At 42.3% G+C, this 21,328-nt stretch overlaps 1 protein-coding gene across 1 annotated transcript in view; it reads right to left on the reverse strand.

Moving 5' to 3' along the window:
- Window positions 1–21,328, reverse strand: part of lrp2a (low density lipoprotein receptor-related protein 2a) — a 405,821-nt gene that overhangs the window by 197,863 nt on the left and 186,630 nt on the right. Inside the window, exons 34-37 of the mRNA XM_072259785.1 lie at window positions 15,028–15,241; window positions 6,070–6,309; window positions 3,457–3,642; window positions 519–1,439 (exon numbers count right to left, since the gene is read on the reverse strand). Coding sequence (XP_072115886.1) covers window positions 519–1,439; window positions 3,457–3,642; window positions 6,070–6,309; window positions 15,028–15,241 — 1,561 coding nt within the window. The remainder of the gene's footprint in view (window positions 1–518; window positions 1,440–3,456; window positions 3,643–6,069; window positions 6,310–15,027; window positions 15,242–21,328) is intronic.

The following is a 21,328-nucleotide window of genomic DNA, read 5'->3' on the forward strand; positions in this document are numbered from 1 at the left end:
TGGTGCTGAATAAAGGGGATGGATGGATGGATGGATGGATGGATGGATGGATGGATGGATGGATGGATGGATGGATGGATGGATGGATGGATGGATGGATGGATGGATGGATGGATGGATGGATGGATGGATGGATGGAGGGATGGAGGGATGGAGGGATGGAGGGAGGGAGGGAGGGATGGAGGGAGGGAGGGAGGGAGGGAGGGATGGAGGGATGGATGGATGGATGGATGGATGGATGGATGGATGGATGGATGGATATCGGGGTTACAAGGAGTCCACACTGGACAAGAATAAGTAGGGAGCTATTATTGTGTTGTCTGGTAGATACCTTTTGGTAAATATTGGCTGTTTTCTTTTCACTATTTTCACAAGTTTGATTTTTGAAGAACTTAAAAATACCTTTGCACTAAAGCCTTTTTTCCTTTGGCCATAACCCACATGACTAACAGAGTTTGAGAATTTTCAGCTATACAATTATAGTCAGGTATTGTGTATAAAGATACTATTTTACATACCTGTCATCACATGCGTAGGAGGGGCAGAATTTTCATCAAGACTGATATAGCTGATTTGGCTTTGTCCTTCACCAATGTTTTGCGTGAAATAAATTCTTTTCTCACTGCTATCATAGTCAAGTGCTATTGTCGTGTGCCCTACACTGACTACAGCGAAAGGTAACATGTTTTCAGTGATATCCAGGTACAGACTACGAATAGAGCTTTCTGTTGCATAGATCAAGTAATTATTCAGACTGATGGTGCACTGTTTGCCATCAGCATCCAGTCGACCATGAGCACAACCACATTTTGGCATTTGTAAACCTGGTAAGGCAAAACAAAATTGGACACATCCTCCATTGTGCTCCAAACAGGGATTATTGTTAATTTCTTGGGGTGATGTTGGTTGAATCTTTTTATCAAACATAACTACATCCCTTAATAAGTTTAAATTATCTCGAATGACAGAAGGCTGATCTGCATTGTCAGGATCTTTGCTTGCACGTAAAACCTTCTTCAAGTTTCGGTCCACCCAAATTATGCTGTTTTCAAAGATGGTGATTCCAAATGGAGTTGGGTAGCGGCTACCGTAGCGGATTATTTGCTGCTCGTCACCATCGGGTGAGATCCTAGCAATCAGGTCAAGAGAGTCATCAATCCAGTAGACGTAGTTGTTTATGTAGTCGACAGTCAGACCTCGCGGCATAACAATACCATCATCCAACAAGATGGTCCTGTTGGAGCCATCGAGGAAAGCTCGCTCAATTTTGGGATGCTGTCCATAGTCAGCCCAGAAGATATATCGGAGTTTTGGATTCACCACAATGTCCCGAGGCCAATCTACTTGGGTTTTGATGAGCACTCTACGAAAGGTACTGTTCAAGCAAATAATTTCAATGTAAGTTTCAGATAGGAAGGCATTTGTGAAATACAGATTGCCTGTAGCATAGAAAACAAGAAACAAATATTACAAATAATCATTTGATTTTTTTTGATTAATCATTTGATAATCTATACAATTAGGCTTAAATTACAGTGTACGCAGAGTACTGAATCAGTTTCAGGTCCAGTTTGTATGCTGTGATTTAAGATCGTGAAACATAGGAGCAGAATTTGGCCATTTGGTCCATTGAGTCTGCTCCGCCCTTTCATCACGGCTGATCCGTTTCCCTCTCAGTCCCAGTCTCCTTCCTTCTCCCAGTGTCCTTTCATGCTCTGACTAATCAAGAATCTATCAACCTCTGCCTTAAATATACCCAATGACTTGGCCTCCACAGTCGCCTGGTGCACCAAATTCCACAGATTCACCACTCTCTGGCTAAGTTTAAAAGCATCAAATCTGTTGTTTTGTATAATCATCATTTTAGTAATTGTGCACAATATGAATATACATTTTTGCCTCATTTTGCAAATTATACTGGAGGGTGTTGTGCATCTGCAGTAAGTACTTATAAGGAAGAAATAAAATGCTTTTCTCTAGATATTAAAAAAAACATAGTGCACTTAAATTATTTCATAGTAAACAATTATATTACACCAAATATGAAGCCCATAACTATGAGGCTCTCTGCTAGATGTGGTATCACATCTCCACAGTTCAATATTGCTATATTGTCACTTTCACTTTGATAACATCTTCGAAATATTCAGTTTATTTGGATCACAGTTTCTAAAAACAAAAGGTGATAGAAGAAATTATTTTATTATAAAATTTGCAATGCGAAACATAAATCAAAAACCTGAAGTGTGCTGAAAGTGCATAATTTATATTGTGCAATTCTAGAACTGCCACAACCTAAGCAAACAAAAATATTTACAGTGGATTCCAGTTTATTGGACCATCCATTAGTCAGGCAGCTGTTTACTTGGGACAACTCTTAAATAGCAAAATAGCTGAGAATCCCTTTGTTTATTCGAAACATCATGGGTTAAACCCTCTCAACCACCGAACACACCTACATGTAACGTTGCCGTAGAAAAGCAGCATCCATCATCAAAAATCCTCACTACCCAAGCTGTGCTCTTTTTTCACTGCTGCCATCAGGTAGAAGGTACAGGTGCCTCAGGACTCACACCACCAGGTTCAAAAACAGTTACTACCACTCAACCATCAGGCTCTTGAAAAGGGGATAACTACACTCATTTAAGGACTCTATTATATTGTTATTTCATTCTCATTACTTATCGCTATTTATATACATCTGCATTTGCACAATTCCTGGTGTTTACAGCTTACAGGTATCGTCCTCCAGATTTGCTAAGTATGCCTGCAGAAAAAGAATCTCAGGGTTGTATGTGGTGACATGTTTGCACTCTGATAATAAATTATACTTTGAACTTCGAACTTTTTTTTTGCTTAATTGGGCCAAAACGTACTGGTCCCGATGTGTCCCAATTAACTGGAATTCATTGATCTGTGAAAGATTAGTTTATGCTGATTACAAATATATATGAATTATGAGACTATTATGAGCAATTAAACATTAGGATGCCACTAAACATGAGATAGTAACAAATTGTAGCCCGTTAGTGGTGTTGTGGCATCAGCACTGGACTTTGAGGCAGGTGGTTCAGGGTTACCCGGCCGGCTCCTTCCACACTTTCCATCCGTGCTGGGCTGAGCATCGAGATAGCAACTCAACTTCGTGAAAAACAGACAAAACTGCTAAAGAAACACAAGCTTGTCGCCTGATATGCCACAACGCACGTACAGGAATAACTATTAATTTTTTTTGAGGATTTTTCTTTGTTCATGATCAATGACTTACCTATATTTTGTTCCAATTAGCACAGAACAACAAATCTTTGAACTCAATCTCATTATGTGTGTCGTTGCTTTCTTTACCAATGTTCATATGAAACTAATCACTCAGTTCTGATTCTGAGCAGACATTTTTTAGAACTATAAACAAAGAAATTTTGGACATTTATATAATCATAGAAGTTATAAACTGACCTGCCACCCAGTCCACTGCAATTCCCCTGATACCTTTCTGACCAATTCCTGAAGCTACAATGGTTTTGAATGAAGATCCATCAGGTTTAATTCTTCGGATAGCATTTCTTTGAGGTATGGTACTGTAGTCACACCAGTAAATAAGTCCTGAAGATACATGCACATCCACATGCAGAGCAAAACGATCTACAAGAAAACAAAGACAGGTTATTCTGTACATTAAAATAATTGAAGAAAACTTTTGGTATGAACTATTATGTAACTATTTATGATTTAAATATATACTTAATTTTTAAATATACAGAATACATAACATCTGAAAGTACCAGAAATTATGAATATTTTTTATTTATTTTGAAGAATATTGTGGTCAATATCAATTAATTAAAATTCTTGATGGAAATTTAGCTGGATGATTTTAAGCTAAAAAAGTATTTTGCAAATATATGGAGCAAAATTACATCAACTTTGTTGGTGGACTACACATCCTCACAAATTGATATAACTACAACTGTAGTTGTATTTTCTGAAAGAAAGCTTGTCGAATCACAGAACTGTTAGCATGAGCTGAAAATTGGAAAACGGAATAAAGTTTGGGTGGGAACCTGCCAAGAGGACCACAACCCTGTCGTGGTTTGGAAGCTTGCATGCCTCAATGACCCGGAGAACTGGCTGGAGCCAGGGCTTCATGCTTTGGCTCTTGGACGGAACACCCACGCCGTCCATGCCAAACGGTAGCGGACAGACGATCCACCAATTCGGGGGTTCCGCTCAGGGCTAACAAGCCGGATTGGTAAAACAAAATTGTTACAGAAACAGCAATGAAAAATCCCTCTACATCTGAGTGTGACGGTATTCCTGAGTCTCCATCTGGGACTTGCATGCCTAATAGTAGTGAAAACTGAGGGGAAGCTACTGACATGATGAAGGAAGCCCTGAACACCACCACAGATGGAGGATCTTCATTGTTGCCCCAAATGCCAGTGGCGTAACAGGCAATGAGTAAGTTGGGTGGGAACATTAGCAGCATGCTTTTACAGCTCAGGGCATCAGAGTTCGGAGTTTAATTGCACTGTCTTCTGTAAGAAAGTCTATACAATTCTCTTGTGTGTGTGGGGGTTTCCTCTGGGTGCTCCGACTTCTTCCCACAATCTAAAGGCATACCAGTTAGTAGGTTAATTGGTCATTGTAAATACAATAGGATAGAACTTTATTGTTTAAAAAATAAGCTGTACTGCATGCATTGTAAATATCTATTGTCCTGTGATCAGGCTAGAGGTTAAATCGGTGAGTTGTTGGGCGGCACCGCTCCGTGGGCTGGAAGAGCTTGTTCCATGCTGTATCACTAAATATAATAATACCGGAAAACTGGATTTGCCAGACTGTCAGGTTCAAATTTATTGCCACAGACAAATGACAGGAAATATGCTGTTGTAGGCAGCTGTACGATGCAAAGGGCCAAAGATACGATAAATTACAACAGAAGGAGTTCAAATTAAAGGACTATGAGTTAGCGTTCATGGACTGTTCAGCAATCTGATGGTTGAGGGGAAGAAACATCACTATAAATGATGTTGGCGAAAAGAGGAAGGAGACTATTATGAACTTTCAGAGGGAGGGAGTTGTGGGAAGTGGGGAAAGAAGGAAACAGAGCGGAAGCTGCTCTGGATTCATGAGCTTGCATTGGAGATCAGGACTGCCTAAACAATTTTAAATCAGTTTATTAAATTAAGTGCCAACATTAATCCAACATATCCTCTGAGAAATGATGAAAAATACTTGAAACTTCTGCCACGACTTGCAGAAATTTTTTTCTTTCTCTGACATGTAGACTTGGAATTGGTTTGCTGTTTTCCATGGTCACCAAGTTTGTCCATTATGTGCCGTGTCATATGACATGGGTGATCATGGTCTTTCCATGACCATGATTGTTCTTTAGCAAATTCTTCTACAAAAGTGGTTTTCCATTGCCTTCGTCTGGGCAATGTCTTTACAAGACGGGTGACCCCCAGCCATTATCAATACTCTTCAGAGATTGTCTACCTGGCGTCAGTGGTCGCATAACCAGGATTTGAGATATGCACCAGCTGCTCATATGACCATCCACCACCTGCTCCCATGGCTTCACATGACCCTAATTGGGTGGGGTAGGGGGGGTGAGGAGGGGAGGTGGGGTGGGTGGGGAGGAGGGGAGGAGGGGAGGTGGGGTAAGCAAGTACTACACCTGCCCAAGGGTGAGCTACAGGGTAGTGGAGGGAAGGAGCACCTCACACCTCCCTTCTTCAGGCCCAGTACTGATGTTTACTCTTGTCCATAGATGCTGCCTGACCTGCTAAGTTCCTCCAACATTTTGTTTGTGTTGCTTTGGCTTTCCAGCATCGGCAGATTTTCTTGTGTTTATCAATGAAATGCTACTGTTATTCATTAATATACTTTATTACGTAACATTATGCTTCGGTTTTAATAAAGTATAGTACAGGGAAATAAGTGGGGGATTGAGACCGAGAGGAATGTATGAGGGCCAGTATGAATCCACAAGACCAAATTACCTCCTACCTTGTAAGAACATACTACGATGTTCATGCTTATAATAAAAAGAAAAAGGGTTCTTACCCACACCACCCACTGGTACCATAGCTTCTGAATGGTCATTCTCATTTAAGCTGAAACCTCGGATAACATTCAATTGGGATACAATCACAAATGATTCAACTGATGAGCAGGTCCTTGTGTCTGGATTCCTGCGGTAGCCTGTGGTACAATCACAAGTGTATGCTCCATTGGGTCGGGGTAGGCAGAGTTGCTCACATGCTCCAAAGTTGTGACTACACCCATTGGAAGAACCAGCCGAATCTAAAACGATCAAAATACAAAATGCATGCAGTTAGACCAAACATAGTCATAGTCATACTTTATTGATCCCGGGGGAAATTGGTTTTCGTTCCAGTTGCACCATAAATAATTAAATAGTAATAAAACCATAAATAGTCAATTAGTAATATGTAAATTATGCCAGGAAATAAGTCCAGGACCAGCCTATTGGCTCAGGGTGTCTGACCCTCCAAGGGAAGAGTTGTAAAGTTTGATAGCCACAGGCAGGAATGACTTCCTATGACGCTGTGTTGCATCTCAGTGGAATGAGTCTCTGGTTTAATGTACTCCTGTGCCCAACCAGTACAATATGTAGTGGATGGGAGACATTGACCAAGATGGCATGCAACTTGGACAGCATCCTCTTTTCAGACACCACCGTGAGAGAGTCCAGTTCCATCCCCACAACATCACTGGCCTTACCAATGAGTTTGTTGATTCTGTTGGTGTCTGCTACCCTCAGCCTGCTGCCCCAGCACACAACAGCAAACATGATCACACTGGCCACCACAGACTCGTAGAACATCCTCAGCATTGTCCCGCAGATGTTAAAGGACCTCAGTCTCCTCAGGAAATAGAGATGGCTCTGACCCTTCTTGTAGACAGCTTCAGTGTTCTTTGACCAGTCCAGTTTATTGTCAATTCGTATCCCCAGGTATTTGTAATCCTCCACCATGTCCACACTGACCCCCTGGATAGAAACAGGGGTCACCGGTACCTTAGCTCTCCTCAGGTCTACCACCGGCTCCTTAGTCTTTTTCACATTAAGCTACAGATAATTCTGCTCACACCATGGGACAAAGTTTCCTACCTACCTCATCCTCATCTCCCTTACTGATGCATCCAACTATGGCAGAGTCATCAGAAAACTTCTGAAGATGACAAGACTCTGTGCAGTAGTTGAAGTCTGAGGTGTAAATGGTGAAGTGAAAGGGAGACAAGACAGTCCCCTGTGGAGCCCCAGTGCTGCTGATCACTCTGTCGGACACACAGTGTTGCAAGCACATGTACTGTGGTCTGCCAGTCAGGTAATCAAGAATCCATGACACCAGGAAAGCATCCACATGCATCGCTGTCAGCTTCTCCCCCAGCAGAGCAGGGCAGATGGTGTTAAACGCACTGGAGAAGTCAAAAAACATGACCCTCACAGTGCTTATGTAGCATCAGGTTAGGTTGCCATGGTTCCCCAAAGTTGCACAACCAATGAACTGTGTTTCCAATGTCACCACGGTTGTTGTAAAGACAACTAACTTGAACACAATAACCTTCAATAAATGTAATAATTGATTACCATTTAATACTTGAAGGTAAGATAGCACCTCTAGTGAAGTGTCTTGTCATGTCCATGGTAATCGGGGGCTTTGGTAATTCATAAAGGTGCCACCATGTTTTGACGGTCAAAGTGAGCATATAAGGTATTGAGCTCATCTGGGCATGAAGCTTTGTTGTTACTTATGTCACTTGGTTTCCTTCTGGAGGAGGTAACAGTATTCAAGCCCTGCCACTGCTGTCAGGCAGTCAGTGATTCAAGTTTGGTCCAGAGATGGCTTTCTGGAGATTGTACCTGGACCTCAGTATTTTACTTGATCTCCAGACCTAAATGCCACTGATCGGGCCCTCAGCAGACTATGGATCACATGGTTCATCCAGCGCTTCTGGTTGGGGAAAACTCTGAATGATTTTGTAGGGAAGCACTCGTGTATGACTCTTTTGATAAAGTCTGTGACAACTATGGTGTATTGGTCCTTGCCTACAACAGATAGGACACTTGCCAAGTGATCAGATTTCCCAAAATGCCTACAAAAGTAAGCATTCCTACTCGTAGTATAGCGGTGGTTGATAGTGTTGGGATCCCTGCTGCTGCAGGTGATATGTTGATAATAGGTGAGCAGAGATATCTTCAAAAAAGCCTGATTGAAGTCCTGGACAATCATTTGAAAGGCATCAGGGTAGGCTGCTTCTTGTTTGCTAACAGTGGCCGTCAGTAGCTCATATGTCTGCTCAACGTTGACATTTTCATGGTACGTAAACTGCGGTCAGGATCGCAGAGAACTCTCTTAGTAAGTTTGGCACATAATGGTTCAAAGTTCCATGTTGGGGGAACGAGAGTGCAACTAAACTGCGGTGTCAAGAGCACCACAAATAGTTGATCAGTTAAGGTATATGCCGATGCCGATATTCTTTGGTCTCAAAAATACAAAAGGCATGGTCATCTAAGAGGAGATTCCTAGTCAGAGAATCAGGTAGAAACCACCTAAACCGTACAAATCAAAAGGGCTATAGGTGTCCCCCGCTTTTCGAATGTTCGCTTTACAAAACCTCACTGTTACGGAAGACCTACATTAGTTCCCTGTTTTCGCTAACAGAAGGTGTTTTCACTGTTACGAAAAAAGTAGAGTGCGAAAAAAGGCAGCGCATGTCCCGAGCAGCCACTCTCCCCCAGATTCGGAACGGCATTCTCGCTGGCATTGCTTAAACTCGTGCCTGTGAGCAGCCGTTAGCAAAATGAGTTCCAAGGTATCGGAAAAGCCTAAAAGAGCTCGTAAGGGTGTTACATTTAGCGTAAAACTAGACATAATTAAGCATTTCGATCGTGGGGAACGAAGTGAATTTGGCTTGTGGAAGTTGACGAAGATGATGTTGAAGAGGTTTTGGCATCCCATGACCAAGAACTGATAGATGAAGAGCTGATGCAATTGGAAGAGGAAAGGATAACAATCGAAACCTCAGTGTCCCACCACCCCAAACCCCGGGTCATGGACAGATACCGATTCACGGAGAATGCAGTGGTAGCCAGGAGGCACCCAGCAAGTCTTTAAGAAAAAAGCCGAAATAAACAAGCTAATTAATTAGGTGCCGCCCGGCACGTAAATGTCGGCCCAGATTAGAAGCGATTGCCGATTTCACTTGCTCTATGTAATCGGCAATTGCCTCTGATCTGGGCCGACATTTACGTCCCGGGCGGTACTTAATTAATTAGCTTGTTTATTTCGGCTTTTTTCTTAAAGATGTGCTGGGTGCGCCCGGCCACCGCGGTACCCCTGCAAGTTTCACGGATCGGTATCGGGTCGCTGCCCGGAGGGTGGGGGCCAATGCACCGTCCCAACCTCTGACTCAGCATAACACACCTTCATCAGTGTGCTTGGTGCTGTCCCAATTCCAGTAAGTGAAACTACATGGTACATACATTATTTCTACTTTACATAGGCTGTGTATTTTTATGTGTTATTTGGTATGATTTGGCAGCTTCATAGCTTAAAGGTCACTGGAGAGCGCTTGCATGAGATTTTCTGCCAAGAGCACTTGCGTGAGATTTTTGCTACGGAGAACAGTGCAGGCAATCGTTGTAGAGAAGTATTTCTAATTCATATAGGCTGTGTATTTATCATATCATTCCTGCTTTTACTATATGTTACTGTTATTTTAGGTTTTATGTGTTATTTGGCATGATTTGGTAGGTTATTTTTGGGTCTGCGAACGCTCACATATTTTTCCCATATAAATAAATGGTAATTGCTTCTTCGCTTTACGACATTCCGGCTTACAAACTGTTTCATAGGAACGCTCTACCTTCGGATGGCAGGGGAAACCTGTAAGTGATATGGGGAAATTAGGATTTGAATTTCATGAGTACCTTTAATACCTTTTATCCTCTGCTGAACAGATTGTTGGCTGGTGATCTCATGATAACCTACTCTTCAGTTGATATTGATTGGTGAGCTAGGTACTACGTTTGTACCTGCCACTGGAGTTCATGATTATATGTCACTTCCTCCAGCAAGTGAGATGGAAGAATACTAGTGAATGTGTTATCTAGGTGAAGGACCTACTCATCCTGACCTGCATAATGTTCTGTTAGGACAGAAATGTCCACTGCATCCAGGAAAACAGCACCACCAAGGAGGGACGAGAGGCCTTCCGTCTGGTAAGCTCCCCCTGGCCCCCTTGTTCCAGCACCATAGCCCGACTCACTGTCTCTGTCCTTCTCCGCACTCTGATGGCTCAGCACACACACAGGCTTTGGTGGATTCCAGCGTAGCAGGCAACTATCTGAATCGGATTCTGTGTGTGCAACTTGGACTCCCTACCAAGCCTATCCTTCATCCCTTTGGTATCACAGCCATTGTCTGATGTCCCTTGTGGTCTGGGATAGTCAGAGCATGCACATGACCTGTGTAAATAAGCGCTGGAGAGCATTGCGAGTCTGTCCAATTCCTCCTTATTGACTCGCCCTACGTTCCTCTCATCCTGGGTTACTCCTAGCTCTCCACTCATGACTCTCACTTTGCTTGGTCATACAGATCACTAATGAGTTGGGGACCCATCTGCCTGCAACCTCAGCTACCATCACCCTGTAAATCCATGGAGACAGAGGAAACATTCAAACTCACCAAACTCCCGCAGGAAGACCACAACTTAGCCATTGACTTCAGTAAAAGGGAAGCCAGCACTGTGATGCCTCACAGACCACACAACTGCACAATCGACCTCCTCCCAGGCACCAGCCCTCCCCAAAATCACCTCTTCTCTCTCTCCCCTCTTTAGACACAAGCCATGAATCCCCACATTGCCAAAATACTACAGCATAGCTTCATTTGATGATTCCAGGCTGCAGCCAGTGCTGGATTCTTCTTTTTCGAAAAGAAAGATGGGGGTCTTCATCCTTGCATCAACCACCGTGTACTCAACAAAATCACCACTAAGGACCAATACCCTCTCTTCTTGACAGATACAGCACTCAAAGCACTCTGCAGGTCCCAGATCTTCACCAAACTAGATCTACGGAGTACGTATCCGCCAGAGGGATAAGTGGAAGAATGCTTTTGTAAGATTCACTGGTCTCTATGAATACTTCATGATGCTTAGGATGGTGGTGAATATTGGTAGCTCAGGTTGAGGCATGTGATGTTGAAGTGTTTGCCAAGCTTGGCAATTAGCTTGCATATGTTTCATCACCAGTCGAGGTGACATCCAAAGGAATGTCAATGGGATCACCATTATCCGGCTTCATTGCCAAGGCTGTTATGCAAAGGCTAGAAAAGATAGCACTTCCAGTCCTCAAGCCCAAACTCTGGGTACGGTTCATAAATGATACTTTGTCATACTCAAACAAAATGAAATAGACAACATATTGAGCGACATCAAGTTTACAATGGAAAGAGAAAGTAACAACTGACTTGCATTCCTTGATGAACTTGTCATGAGAAGGACAGACGGTACATTAGTGACATCTAGCTACTGGAAGGGTACACACAGAGACTGGGTATTGAACTACCATAGCAACCACCCAGCCTGCCACAAGCAAAGCTGCATTCCCACCCTATTTGAGAAAGTACTCACACGCTGCAGCACCACTGAACATCAGGCTAGGGAAGAGAAGCACTTATTCAAAGTGCTCCAGAACAACGGTTAGCAATGGAATTTCATCAGGAGATCCTTACTAAGGAGAGAAAGTCGCACAGACCTTACTCAGCATGCACTGAAATGCACAACTTTATCCTACATCAAGAACATCTCAGAAATGACAGCTCAAGTGCATGAACCTCTCAATTGCTCACAAACCAACAGCGACTTTAAGGAAACTTGTCTCAAGAACCAAGGTACCATTAAAGATAACCAACAGAAGACGTGCGGAGTACAGGATCACCTATGGAGACTGCAACAAAAACTACATCGGACAGACAGGACGTAAACTCTCAACTCATTTCTGGGAACACAAACTGGAGGTACGGAGACATGATCTACTGTCACTGATCTCGGTACATGAAAACTGAGAGGAACACTACTTTAACTGGGACACTCTGGAGGTTCTGGGGCAGGCAAACACAAAGCAGGCACAAGAATATTTAGAAGCCTGGTTCTCTCTGATAAGTCTGTAAAAAAAAAATATTGAAATGGATGTCATCTACGAACCCCTAACAGCCAAAGAAATGCAAGCTAATTGAATTCACAATAGACAATAGGCAATAGGTGCAGAAGTAGACCATTCAGCCCATCGAGCCTGCACCACCATTCTGAGATCATCTACTATCAATACCCAGTTCCTGCCTTGTCCCCATAACCCTTGATTCCCTTATCCATAAGATAGCTATCTAGCTCCTTCTTGAAAGCATCCAGAGAATTGGCCTCCACTGCCTTCTGAGGCAGCGCATTCCACACCTCCACAACTCTCTGGGAGAAGTTGTTCCTCCTCAACTCTGGCCTAAATGACCTACCCCTTATTCTTAAACCATGCCCTCTGGTACTGGACTCTCCCAGTATCTGGAACATACTTCCTGTCTCTATCTTGTCCAATCCCTTAATAATCTTATATGTCTCAATCAGATCCCCCCTCAATCTCCTTAATTCCAGCGTGTACAAGCCCAGTCTCTCTAACCTCTCTGCGTAGGACAGTCTGGACATCCCAGGAATTAACCTAGTGAACCTACGCTGCACCTCCTCCACAGCCAGGATGTCCTTCCTTAACCCTGGAGACCAAAACTGCACACAATACTCCAGGTGTGATCTCACAAGGGCCTTGTACAAATGCAAAAGGATTTCCTTGCTCTTGTACTCAATTCCCTTTGTAATAAAGGCCAACATTCCATTAGCCTTCTTCACTGCCTGCTGCACTTGCTCATTCACCTTCAGAGACTGATGAACAAGTACTCCTAGATCTCTTTGTATTTCTCCCTTACCTAACTCCACACCATTCAGATAATAATCTGCCTTCCTGTTCTTGCTCCCAAAGTGAATTCAACAGAAGGGGTGGCCAACCAGGACCGAGGCAAGCAAATGCAAATGAGGGTGGGGGGGGGGCAATATAGGTGGTGGTGGGGGGGCAATATAAGTGGAAGTTCTCCCAGAGAGAAACGCCAACAACTGAACACTGAGGATGTCACCTCAACTGCCGATGAAACATCTACAATCTGGTTACTAAGCTTCGCGAACTCCACAATATCAAACCTCCTGATGCCTTTCAGACTTTCCAACAGTCTAGCCATTTTCAAAACCTTCATCAATGAGACATGCTACACAAGTGTGCATTTGTGTACCTCGCCAACATCCTCATCTTCTCCAAGGACCCCAAAAACCACGTCTGTTACATCCATTCAGTCCTTCAGTGTCCCATCAAAAACTAACTCTACTACAAGTTAGAGAAATGTCAGTTCCACACCCCAGTCACTTCCTACCTGGATTACGTTCTTTCACCACAAGGCATAACCGAGGACCCAGAGGAAGTGCACACTGTCATTGAATGGAATCTGATTTTCCTATGGTCCACTCTCCTCTCCTATCCGATTCCTTCTTCTCCAGCCCTTGATCTTTCCTACCCACCTGGCTTCACCTATCACCTTCTGACTGTCCTCCTTCCTCTACCCACCTTCTTATTCTGGCATCTTCCCCCTTCCTTTGCCCTCCTGTAGAAGGGTCTTGGCCCAAAATGTCAACTGTTTATTCATTTCCATAGATGCTGCCTCACCTGCTTAGTTCCTCCAGCATTTTGTGTGTGCAAACTTAAGTCAAAGTTGGGATGCAGTAAATGCAACAATTAATTTTAACAGAGCAAGCTCCCACAAATAAGATGTAGGTGAATATCCATTCTAGTGATACTAGTTGAGAGAGAAAGTTTGGCTAAAACTTTGGAGATAAGTCCTATGGTCTTCTTTAAAACAAGAGTTAAGAGTTGCATGACCACCTGTACCAGGTCAGGTCATAGGGTAGCAACTGCAACGCTCCAGCAATTCCTTGGCACTGCACTTGAGTATCAGTCTCTACAACAGAATGAAAACTCACCATTTTCTGGTTCAGAGACAAAGTCCCACCAACTAGGCAGTATTTAACTTACATAAAGTATTGAAATATCATATGGGTGTTTTGGTTAAAGTAACAAGAGATTAAAGCGGTTTTTGTAGACCCAGACAACTTCTTCCAGTTTGTCCACGAAACAACTTATTCTTCTTTTTCTCATATCTCTCTTTTGTTTTCAATGTGGCTGGGGTCCTGTCAGAGTCTGTGATCTACAGCTGTAACTCAAACTCTGGTTCTCCGTGAGCAGTGGTTCTTGTTCTAGCCAACTTGGTGTTTCAGTATGTCCAGGAGTGGTCTGGAAGAGGTGCGTCTCTGGGGAGCAGCCCAATGGACAATCCGGCTCTTCACTGATGTCGCCCACTGAAGCATTGTGGGAAACTGAAACATCGGGACAGCAGGCCATGTGCGCTGCTGTCGGAAGAAAGCCCCTGTACTCCAGCAATCCTCTCTTTTAATGGTGAATGAGAGCCTGTTGATCCTCGATGAGGGACTTGGAGAAGCAACATGGAAAGTTGTAACTTTGCTCTCATTGTTACAGGAACGATCGGTCTATCCTTCTCCCTCGCTAATATGAGACAGCCTGTCTGAGATACCGAAGTGCTGGCTTATTGACTGACTCTAGATCAAGGTTTCTTTGGGTGCTTTTAATATTGCTCGGATGGTGGGAGGGGTGAGGTGGGAGAAGAGGCGGAGCATTAGGGTTCTGATGTTTCTATCTTTTGGGGTTTTTCTGTTTCATGGATATCTGCGAAGAGTAAGAATTTCAGATTGTATACTGTATACATACTCTGATATAAAAACTGAACCTTTTGTACCATTAGAATAGCTCTGCACAATTTACATTTCACTACTATGGTGTAACTCCGAAGGAGTTTATTTAATACTCAGCCCATGACAAGTCGTACTCACCGTCTCGGAAGTGGACACAGAGGGACATCAACCCCGCGATATTATTCCTCATCACAACTGCATTTTCACCAGTGTTCTTGTCCACACGCTCAATGACTTCGTAATCACTATCTGCATAGTAAAGGAAGTTCTCGTATATGGCTATTCCCCGAGGATGAGAAAGGTGACTGACTATGGTCACTCGGTTTAAACCATTTAGATCGCCTCGTTCAATCTATTTGGAAAACATAGAATTATTAATAAAAACAGAACATGCTTGAAATGCTCAGTAGATCTGGCAGCATCTGTGAAGAAAGAAATAAAATTAATGTTTCAGGATGATGATTTTTCTCATAACCGGAAAGAAAAGATAAAAATGTAAATAAGCAGAGGAAATACAGAGGGAAGGAAAGATTAAAAAGGATAATTAGAGTTGTAGACAAAGGGGATTAAAAGCTAAAACAAATGATGATGCCAGGCAAAAAAGGAGCAGGCAAGGAACTGAATGAGGCATAAATGCTTGAAATGTTTCTATGGTGTATCTTTTTTTCACAGCTGTCTGTGGGAAGACGAATCTCAGGGTTGTATACTGTATGCATTCTTTGATAATAAATGTACTTTGAATCTTTGAAATGGTAACAGCAAAATCATTTACCTGATATTATCAGCATTGACACTAGAACAGGAGTTCCCAACCTGGGGCCCATGGACTTCTCAGTTAATGATATTAGTCCACGGCATAAAAAAGGTTGGGAACCCCTGCTCTGGAAGAATATAATGTATTTAACAGAAGGCTGAGGTGTTATACTTGTTCACAGGTAAGTTTCATTTGAAGAAATGAAAGTGGCTGAGATCTGAGTGAGGTGGGCAGTTAATGCAATGGATGCTGAAAGCTCTGGGTTGTATTTACAGATTGAACAGAGATTTGTCATCACTGACATGCACTGTACCATGAAAGTCAATGCTTTTGTAGCAGCTCTTCAGTGCAAGATGTAAAACTGTCCACAAAGCAGTCACATATTCAATGGCTGGTCTCCACTATATGGAGGAGACGATATTGTAAGTATTTTACGCAAATTGTACCCTGACTAAATATGCAAGTAAGTTGCAGTTTCATCTGAAATATACATTTAGGAATCTGATAGGTATTTGCTTCCTGAGTGAGTGGGACTCATCCTTTGCCAAACAGTTGTAAGTAAACTTCTGACTAAATGTTTAGCTTCTGGTCATAAATGGGAGTCAGTCTTCAGTTTTTAAAATGTAAATAGCAAACAGTATCAATTTAAAGTTAAAACAAAGTACTGTCTATAGAGCAGCTTTGCAAACAAGCTCTGTCTACGGAGCAGATGCTAACACACAATACTGGTCTTGCAGCATAAGACAATGGGTTGTGTAATTTAGTTTGTTTCAAAGTAGACAAGCTTGCTAAATTGTTAAATTCAAGGAAGCTTGCAGACCAGATGGAAGCGAATACTTTGCATATCAATAACTGATGTATTATTAAGTTGGGCGTTTTAAGTACTTGAGGAAGTTAGCTTCACAACGTTAAATGTCTTCACAAAATTTTTAAACTGTTCTTGTAAAAAAATGTCTGCAGAAATATCACATGTGTGAAATCAACCAAGCAATAAAGAAATTGTATAAGTGTATACAGCATATCAGGAAAGGGGTAAGGAACATCAAGAAGGATGAAAGAAACACGGGGTGAACTAGAGACCATTCCTCTGCTTTCAATTTCTGTGATGAACAATTTGTTCATCTGCATTGTTGACATATCTTTTTAGTTTATAGGAATTGGGTTTTGGAAATCCTTTGTTTCAGAAATGGTTTGTAATTTGGAGATGTTTAAGATCGAAAGCCTTCGAGTTTTAAATATGTTCTAAAAACGTTGTCTGGATTTAAAGGTGTATCGTTCAAAATAAATGAACTGTGCTTTAAACTACTTTGTTAGCTGGAAGTATCTTCTCCTTGGTAGGGAGAGGGGACCCACCACCCAAATAGCGGGTATTTGCAGCTAAACACCATGGAGTGAACTAGTCTTTGAAGATCAGGAAGTTACAGCGTGTGCACTCGTGGCTATTTATATCCGATAGGAATTAAGGTCTTCGTTTGAGTTTAGAACTTCATGGTCAGCAAACACAATACCATCACAGCTGTACATAGTTATTGGGAAGAGGGTAAAGGATGGTGTTATATTTCCTGTGGTGAAGAGGAAGAAGGGCAGTAAATAATGTTGATTGAAACATGGTCTAATAAAGAAAACAGACCTTTGAAACATGACGAAAAGACAGAAGAGAATCATAGTTGCTGGTGGCATCATTCAAATTATGTTTTCTTCAATGTTGAGCCTCTCTGGTAACACTTTGAGCCAATTGTCTTAACAGATATGAACCCAATTGTTGACTGTCAGCCATTCAAGTGTCAGCGAGTCTCAGACTTCCAAGCAACCATGTAAAACCCAGGGAAAAAAACAGACTTGGCACATCAGGTCTCCCAGTCTAGTCATGGGACACATTACTGAGTGCAGTAACTCCATCATGAAATGGGTGAAATGCACTTGGTGCTCAGCCTGTAGTTTTAATCCAGTGAATGATGGGCATTTGATTGGGCCTTAGGATATGCAGCTTAAGTCAACTGGCATACTAGTTTGACAGGAATTCTGTGAGGTGCTGAAGTTAATTCCTTCAGACTTGAAAGTAAAAATGATTTAGGATTATAAGCAAAGAGTCTCATGCATGTCCTAGACAATCCTGTCCATTCTAAGTAATTGATCAGTAACACATCAACTAACAAGAAAACGGTAATATCATAATGTTATACAGCCACTATTTATTAAAATTATTATAAATGACTATGATTGCACATTTAGATGGAAAGATTTTTACTCCTCATGTATGTGAAGGGCGTAAGAAATAAAGTCAATTCAATTCAAAAGTCAATTTAATTCACTTAGCAAAATGAGATGTTGGATGCAGGGCCACTGGTTTGAAAGCGGTAGCCCTTGGAATGCAAGATGGAGAACGGGTATTGCACTGCAGAGGAAATCTGGGGCAGAAATTGCCACACTGGTTAGACCAATCTTAGCCACTGAGTATTTTAGTATATAATCTTAACAAGACTTTTTTAAAATATTAAAACAATTCCCAGTAACAGCTAGAAATGCCATTTTGGGGGCTGGAGGGATTAGACAGATTGTGTCACAATCAGTAAGGTGAAGGGGTTAGAGTTAGAAACAGGAAATTACAAAAACTATAAAGGGAGCCATGGGATGAGAAATATAGGAGTTCTGACAGGTGTAGAGCTCTGTGAAGATTGGCAGAATGAAACTGTGAAGAAAAGCTGTAGGATTTCCATGGCAACAAATTTAACAAAATGAGTCAGAGGTATGAAAGAAAGATGTGGCAGAAATAACATTGCACAGGTAAGCAATCAAGTCATCTTTCATATGATGTATAAAAGTATACTTTTAATGCATTTCATAATCTAAGCAGTTGCCATGTATTTTTGTCGTGATACATCAAAGATAAACTAGCTAAGGGCCAAAACTGAGTCTAATTAAACAACTTTTTGTTTATTTCCTCTTCCTCTTATAGACCTGTATTTGCCACCCAGCTAGAACTAGATAAACAATGGATCATTTGGGAGGCTGAGGGGTTGACCGATGGGGCATACAGGGAGGTAGTTACACCTAAAGTGCGGACACAGGTAACTGGGTGATCATCAGGGGGCTTAAAGGGGATAGGCAACCAGTGCAGAGTACCCCTGCGGCCATTCCCCTCAACAACAGCTATACCGCTTTGGATACTCTTGGAGAGGATGACACAGCGGAAGAAAGCCACAGCAGTTAGGTCTCAGGCACTGTGACTCAGAGGGGAAGGAGGGAGAAGATATTCACTCCTGTCCCTGACACTCATGGACCTCTAGCGCACAGCTAGTGTCTTCCACAGTGAAGACAGAGTGTCAGGGAGCAGGAGTGAAGGCTATTGGTATTACAAAGGAAAAGCTGCTAGGCAAACTGAAAGCTCTTAAGATTGATAAGTCTCCTGGACTGGACAGATTACATCCCAGAATCCTGAGAGAGGTTGCTGAAGAAATAATGGATGCATATGTCATGAACTTTCAAGAATCAATTGATTCTGGCATGGTCCTGGAGGACTGGAAGATTGCAAATGTCATTCCACTCGTTAGGAAGGGAGGAAGGCAAAGGAAAGGAAGTTATAGGACAGTTAGCTTAATTTCTTTGGTTGAGAAAGCGTTGGAGTCTATTATTAAGGATGAGGTTTTGGGGTACTTGGAGACTAATTATAAAATAATTCAAAGTCAGCATACTTTTTGTAAAGGGAAATCTTGCCTGACAAATCTGTTAAGAGTTCTTTGGGGAAGCAAGAAAGAGGTAGTGATGTCAATTACTTGGATTTTCAGAAGGCATTTGATAAAGTGCCACACATGAGGTTGCTTGGTCATAGTCATACTTTATTGATCGTGAGGGAAATTGGGTTTTGTTACAGTTGCACCACCCAAGAATAGACAACAAGATAAAATCCTATGACAATACAGGAAAGATACTGGCCTGGATAGAGGAATGGCTGACAGGCAGGAGGCTGTGAGTGGGAATAAAGGGACCTTTTCTGATTGGCTGCCAGTGACTAGTGGTTTTCCTGAAGGGTCAGTATTGGGACCGCCACTTTTCACATTGTTTGTCAGTAATTTGGATAATAGAATTGTTGACTTGGCGGCAAAGTTTGTGGATAATATGAAGATAGGTGAAGGGCTAGGTAGTGCTGAGGATTTAGACAAATTGGAAGAATGGACAAAAAAGTGGCAGATGGATTACAGTGTTGGAATATATATGATAATGCATTTTGGTAAAAGGAACAATAGTGCCGACTATTATCTAAATGGGGAGAAGGTTCAAACACCAGAGGTGCAGAGGGACTTGGGAGTCCTCATGCAAGATTCCCAGAAGGTTAATTTACAGGTTGAGTCTGTGATAAAGAAGACAAATGGAATATTGGCATTTATTTCAAGGGGAAAAACATATAGAACCAAGGAGATAATGCTGAGGCTTTATAAGACACTAGTCAGGCTGCACTTGCAATATTGTCAAAAGTTTTGGGTTGTCATTGGAGAGAGTCCAGAGGAGGTTCACAAGGATGATTCCGGGAATGAAGGGGTTAATATATGAGGAGCGTTTGGCAGGTTTAAGTCTGTACTCACTGAAATTTAGAAGAATGCAGGGGTATCTCATTGAAACCTACCGAATGATGAAAGGACTAGATAAGGTGAATGAAGAGAGGATGTTTCCTGTGGTGGGAGTATCCAGAACTAGAGGCACAGTCTCAAAATTGAGGAATGACCTTTTAGAACAGAGGTAAGGAGGAAATTTTTTTAGCTAGAGAGCAGTAAATCTGTGGAATGCTCTGCCACAGACTACAATGAGGGGCAAGTCTGTGAGTATACTTTAGGCAGAAGTTGATAGTTTCCTGATTGGTCAGGGCATCAAAGTATATGGCAAGAAGGCAGGTGTATGGGGTTGAGTGGGATCCGGGCTCAGCGGCGATGGAATGGCGCAGCAGATTCAACAGGCTGAATAGCCTCATTCTGTTCCTATATCTTATGGTCTTACAGTGATAGGGGAAACCATTGTTGGAGGAGCTGTGGACCTGAAAAACACATCTAGATGGTTTGTTGTCTCCCAAGTGCCAGGATCAGAGACAACTCAGATCAGGACCACAGCATTCTAAAGGGGGAGAGTGAGCAGCCGGAAGTTGTGATACCAATGACATAGGTAGGTAAAGAAAAGGGAAAAGGTCCTTGAGTTAGATAGAAAGCTGAAAAACAGGACCTCCGGATAGTAATTTCTGAATTGTTGTCTGTGCCATGTACCACTGAGGGCAAGAATAGGATGATTTGGCAGATGAACGCATAGCTGCGGAATTGGTGCAGGAGGCAGGGTTTCAGATCTTTGGATCATTACCTTCTGGGGAAGGTATGACATGTACAAAACGGACAGGTTATAGCTGAACCTGAGGGCCACAAATATCACTGCAGGCCGATTTGCTAGAATTGTTGGGGAGGGTTTTAACTAATTTGGCAGGAGAAAGGAACCAGAGTGATAGGTTGAGAGGATGAGGATGGGATAGTTGATATACAAGTAGTACAGGGTGTCTTGGGGCTGTGAGAAAGGACAGGCAGATGACAGGGCAAAATTACAGTCATTGGGATGAGCTGAAGTGTAACACAGAAGAAAAATCGAGAAGTGTGATGAATACAGGACTGAAGGTATTATATTTGAATGCACACAGTATACAGAATAAGGATC

The sequence above is a fragment of the Mobula birostris genome, chromosome 6 (assembly GCF_030028105.1).
Source record: "Mobula birostris isolate sMobBir1 chromosome 6, sMobBir1.hap1, whole genome shotgun sequence".
In the NCBI taxonomy this organism is placed as follows: Eukaryota; Metazoa; Chordata; class Chondrichthyes; order Myliobatiformes; family Myliobatidae; genus Mobula; species Mobula birostris.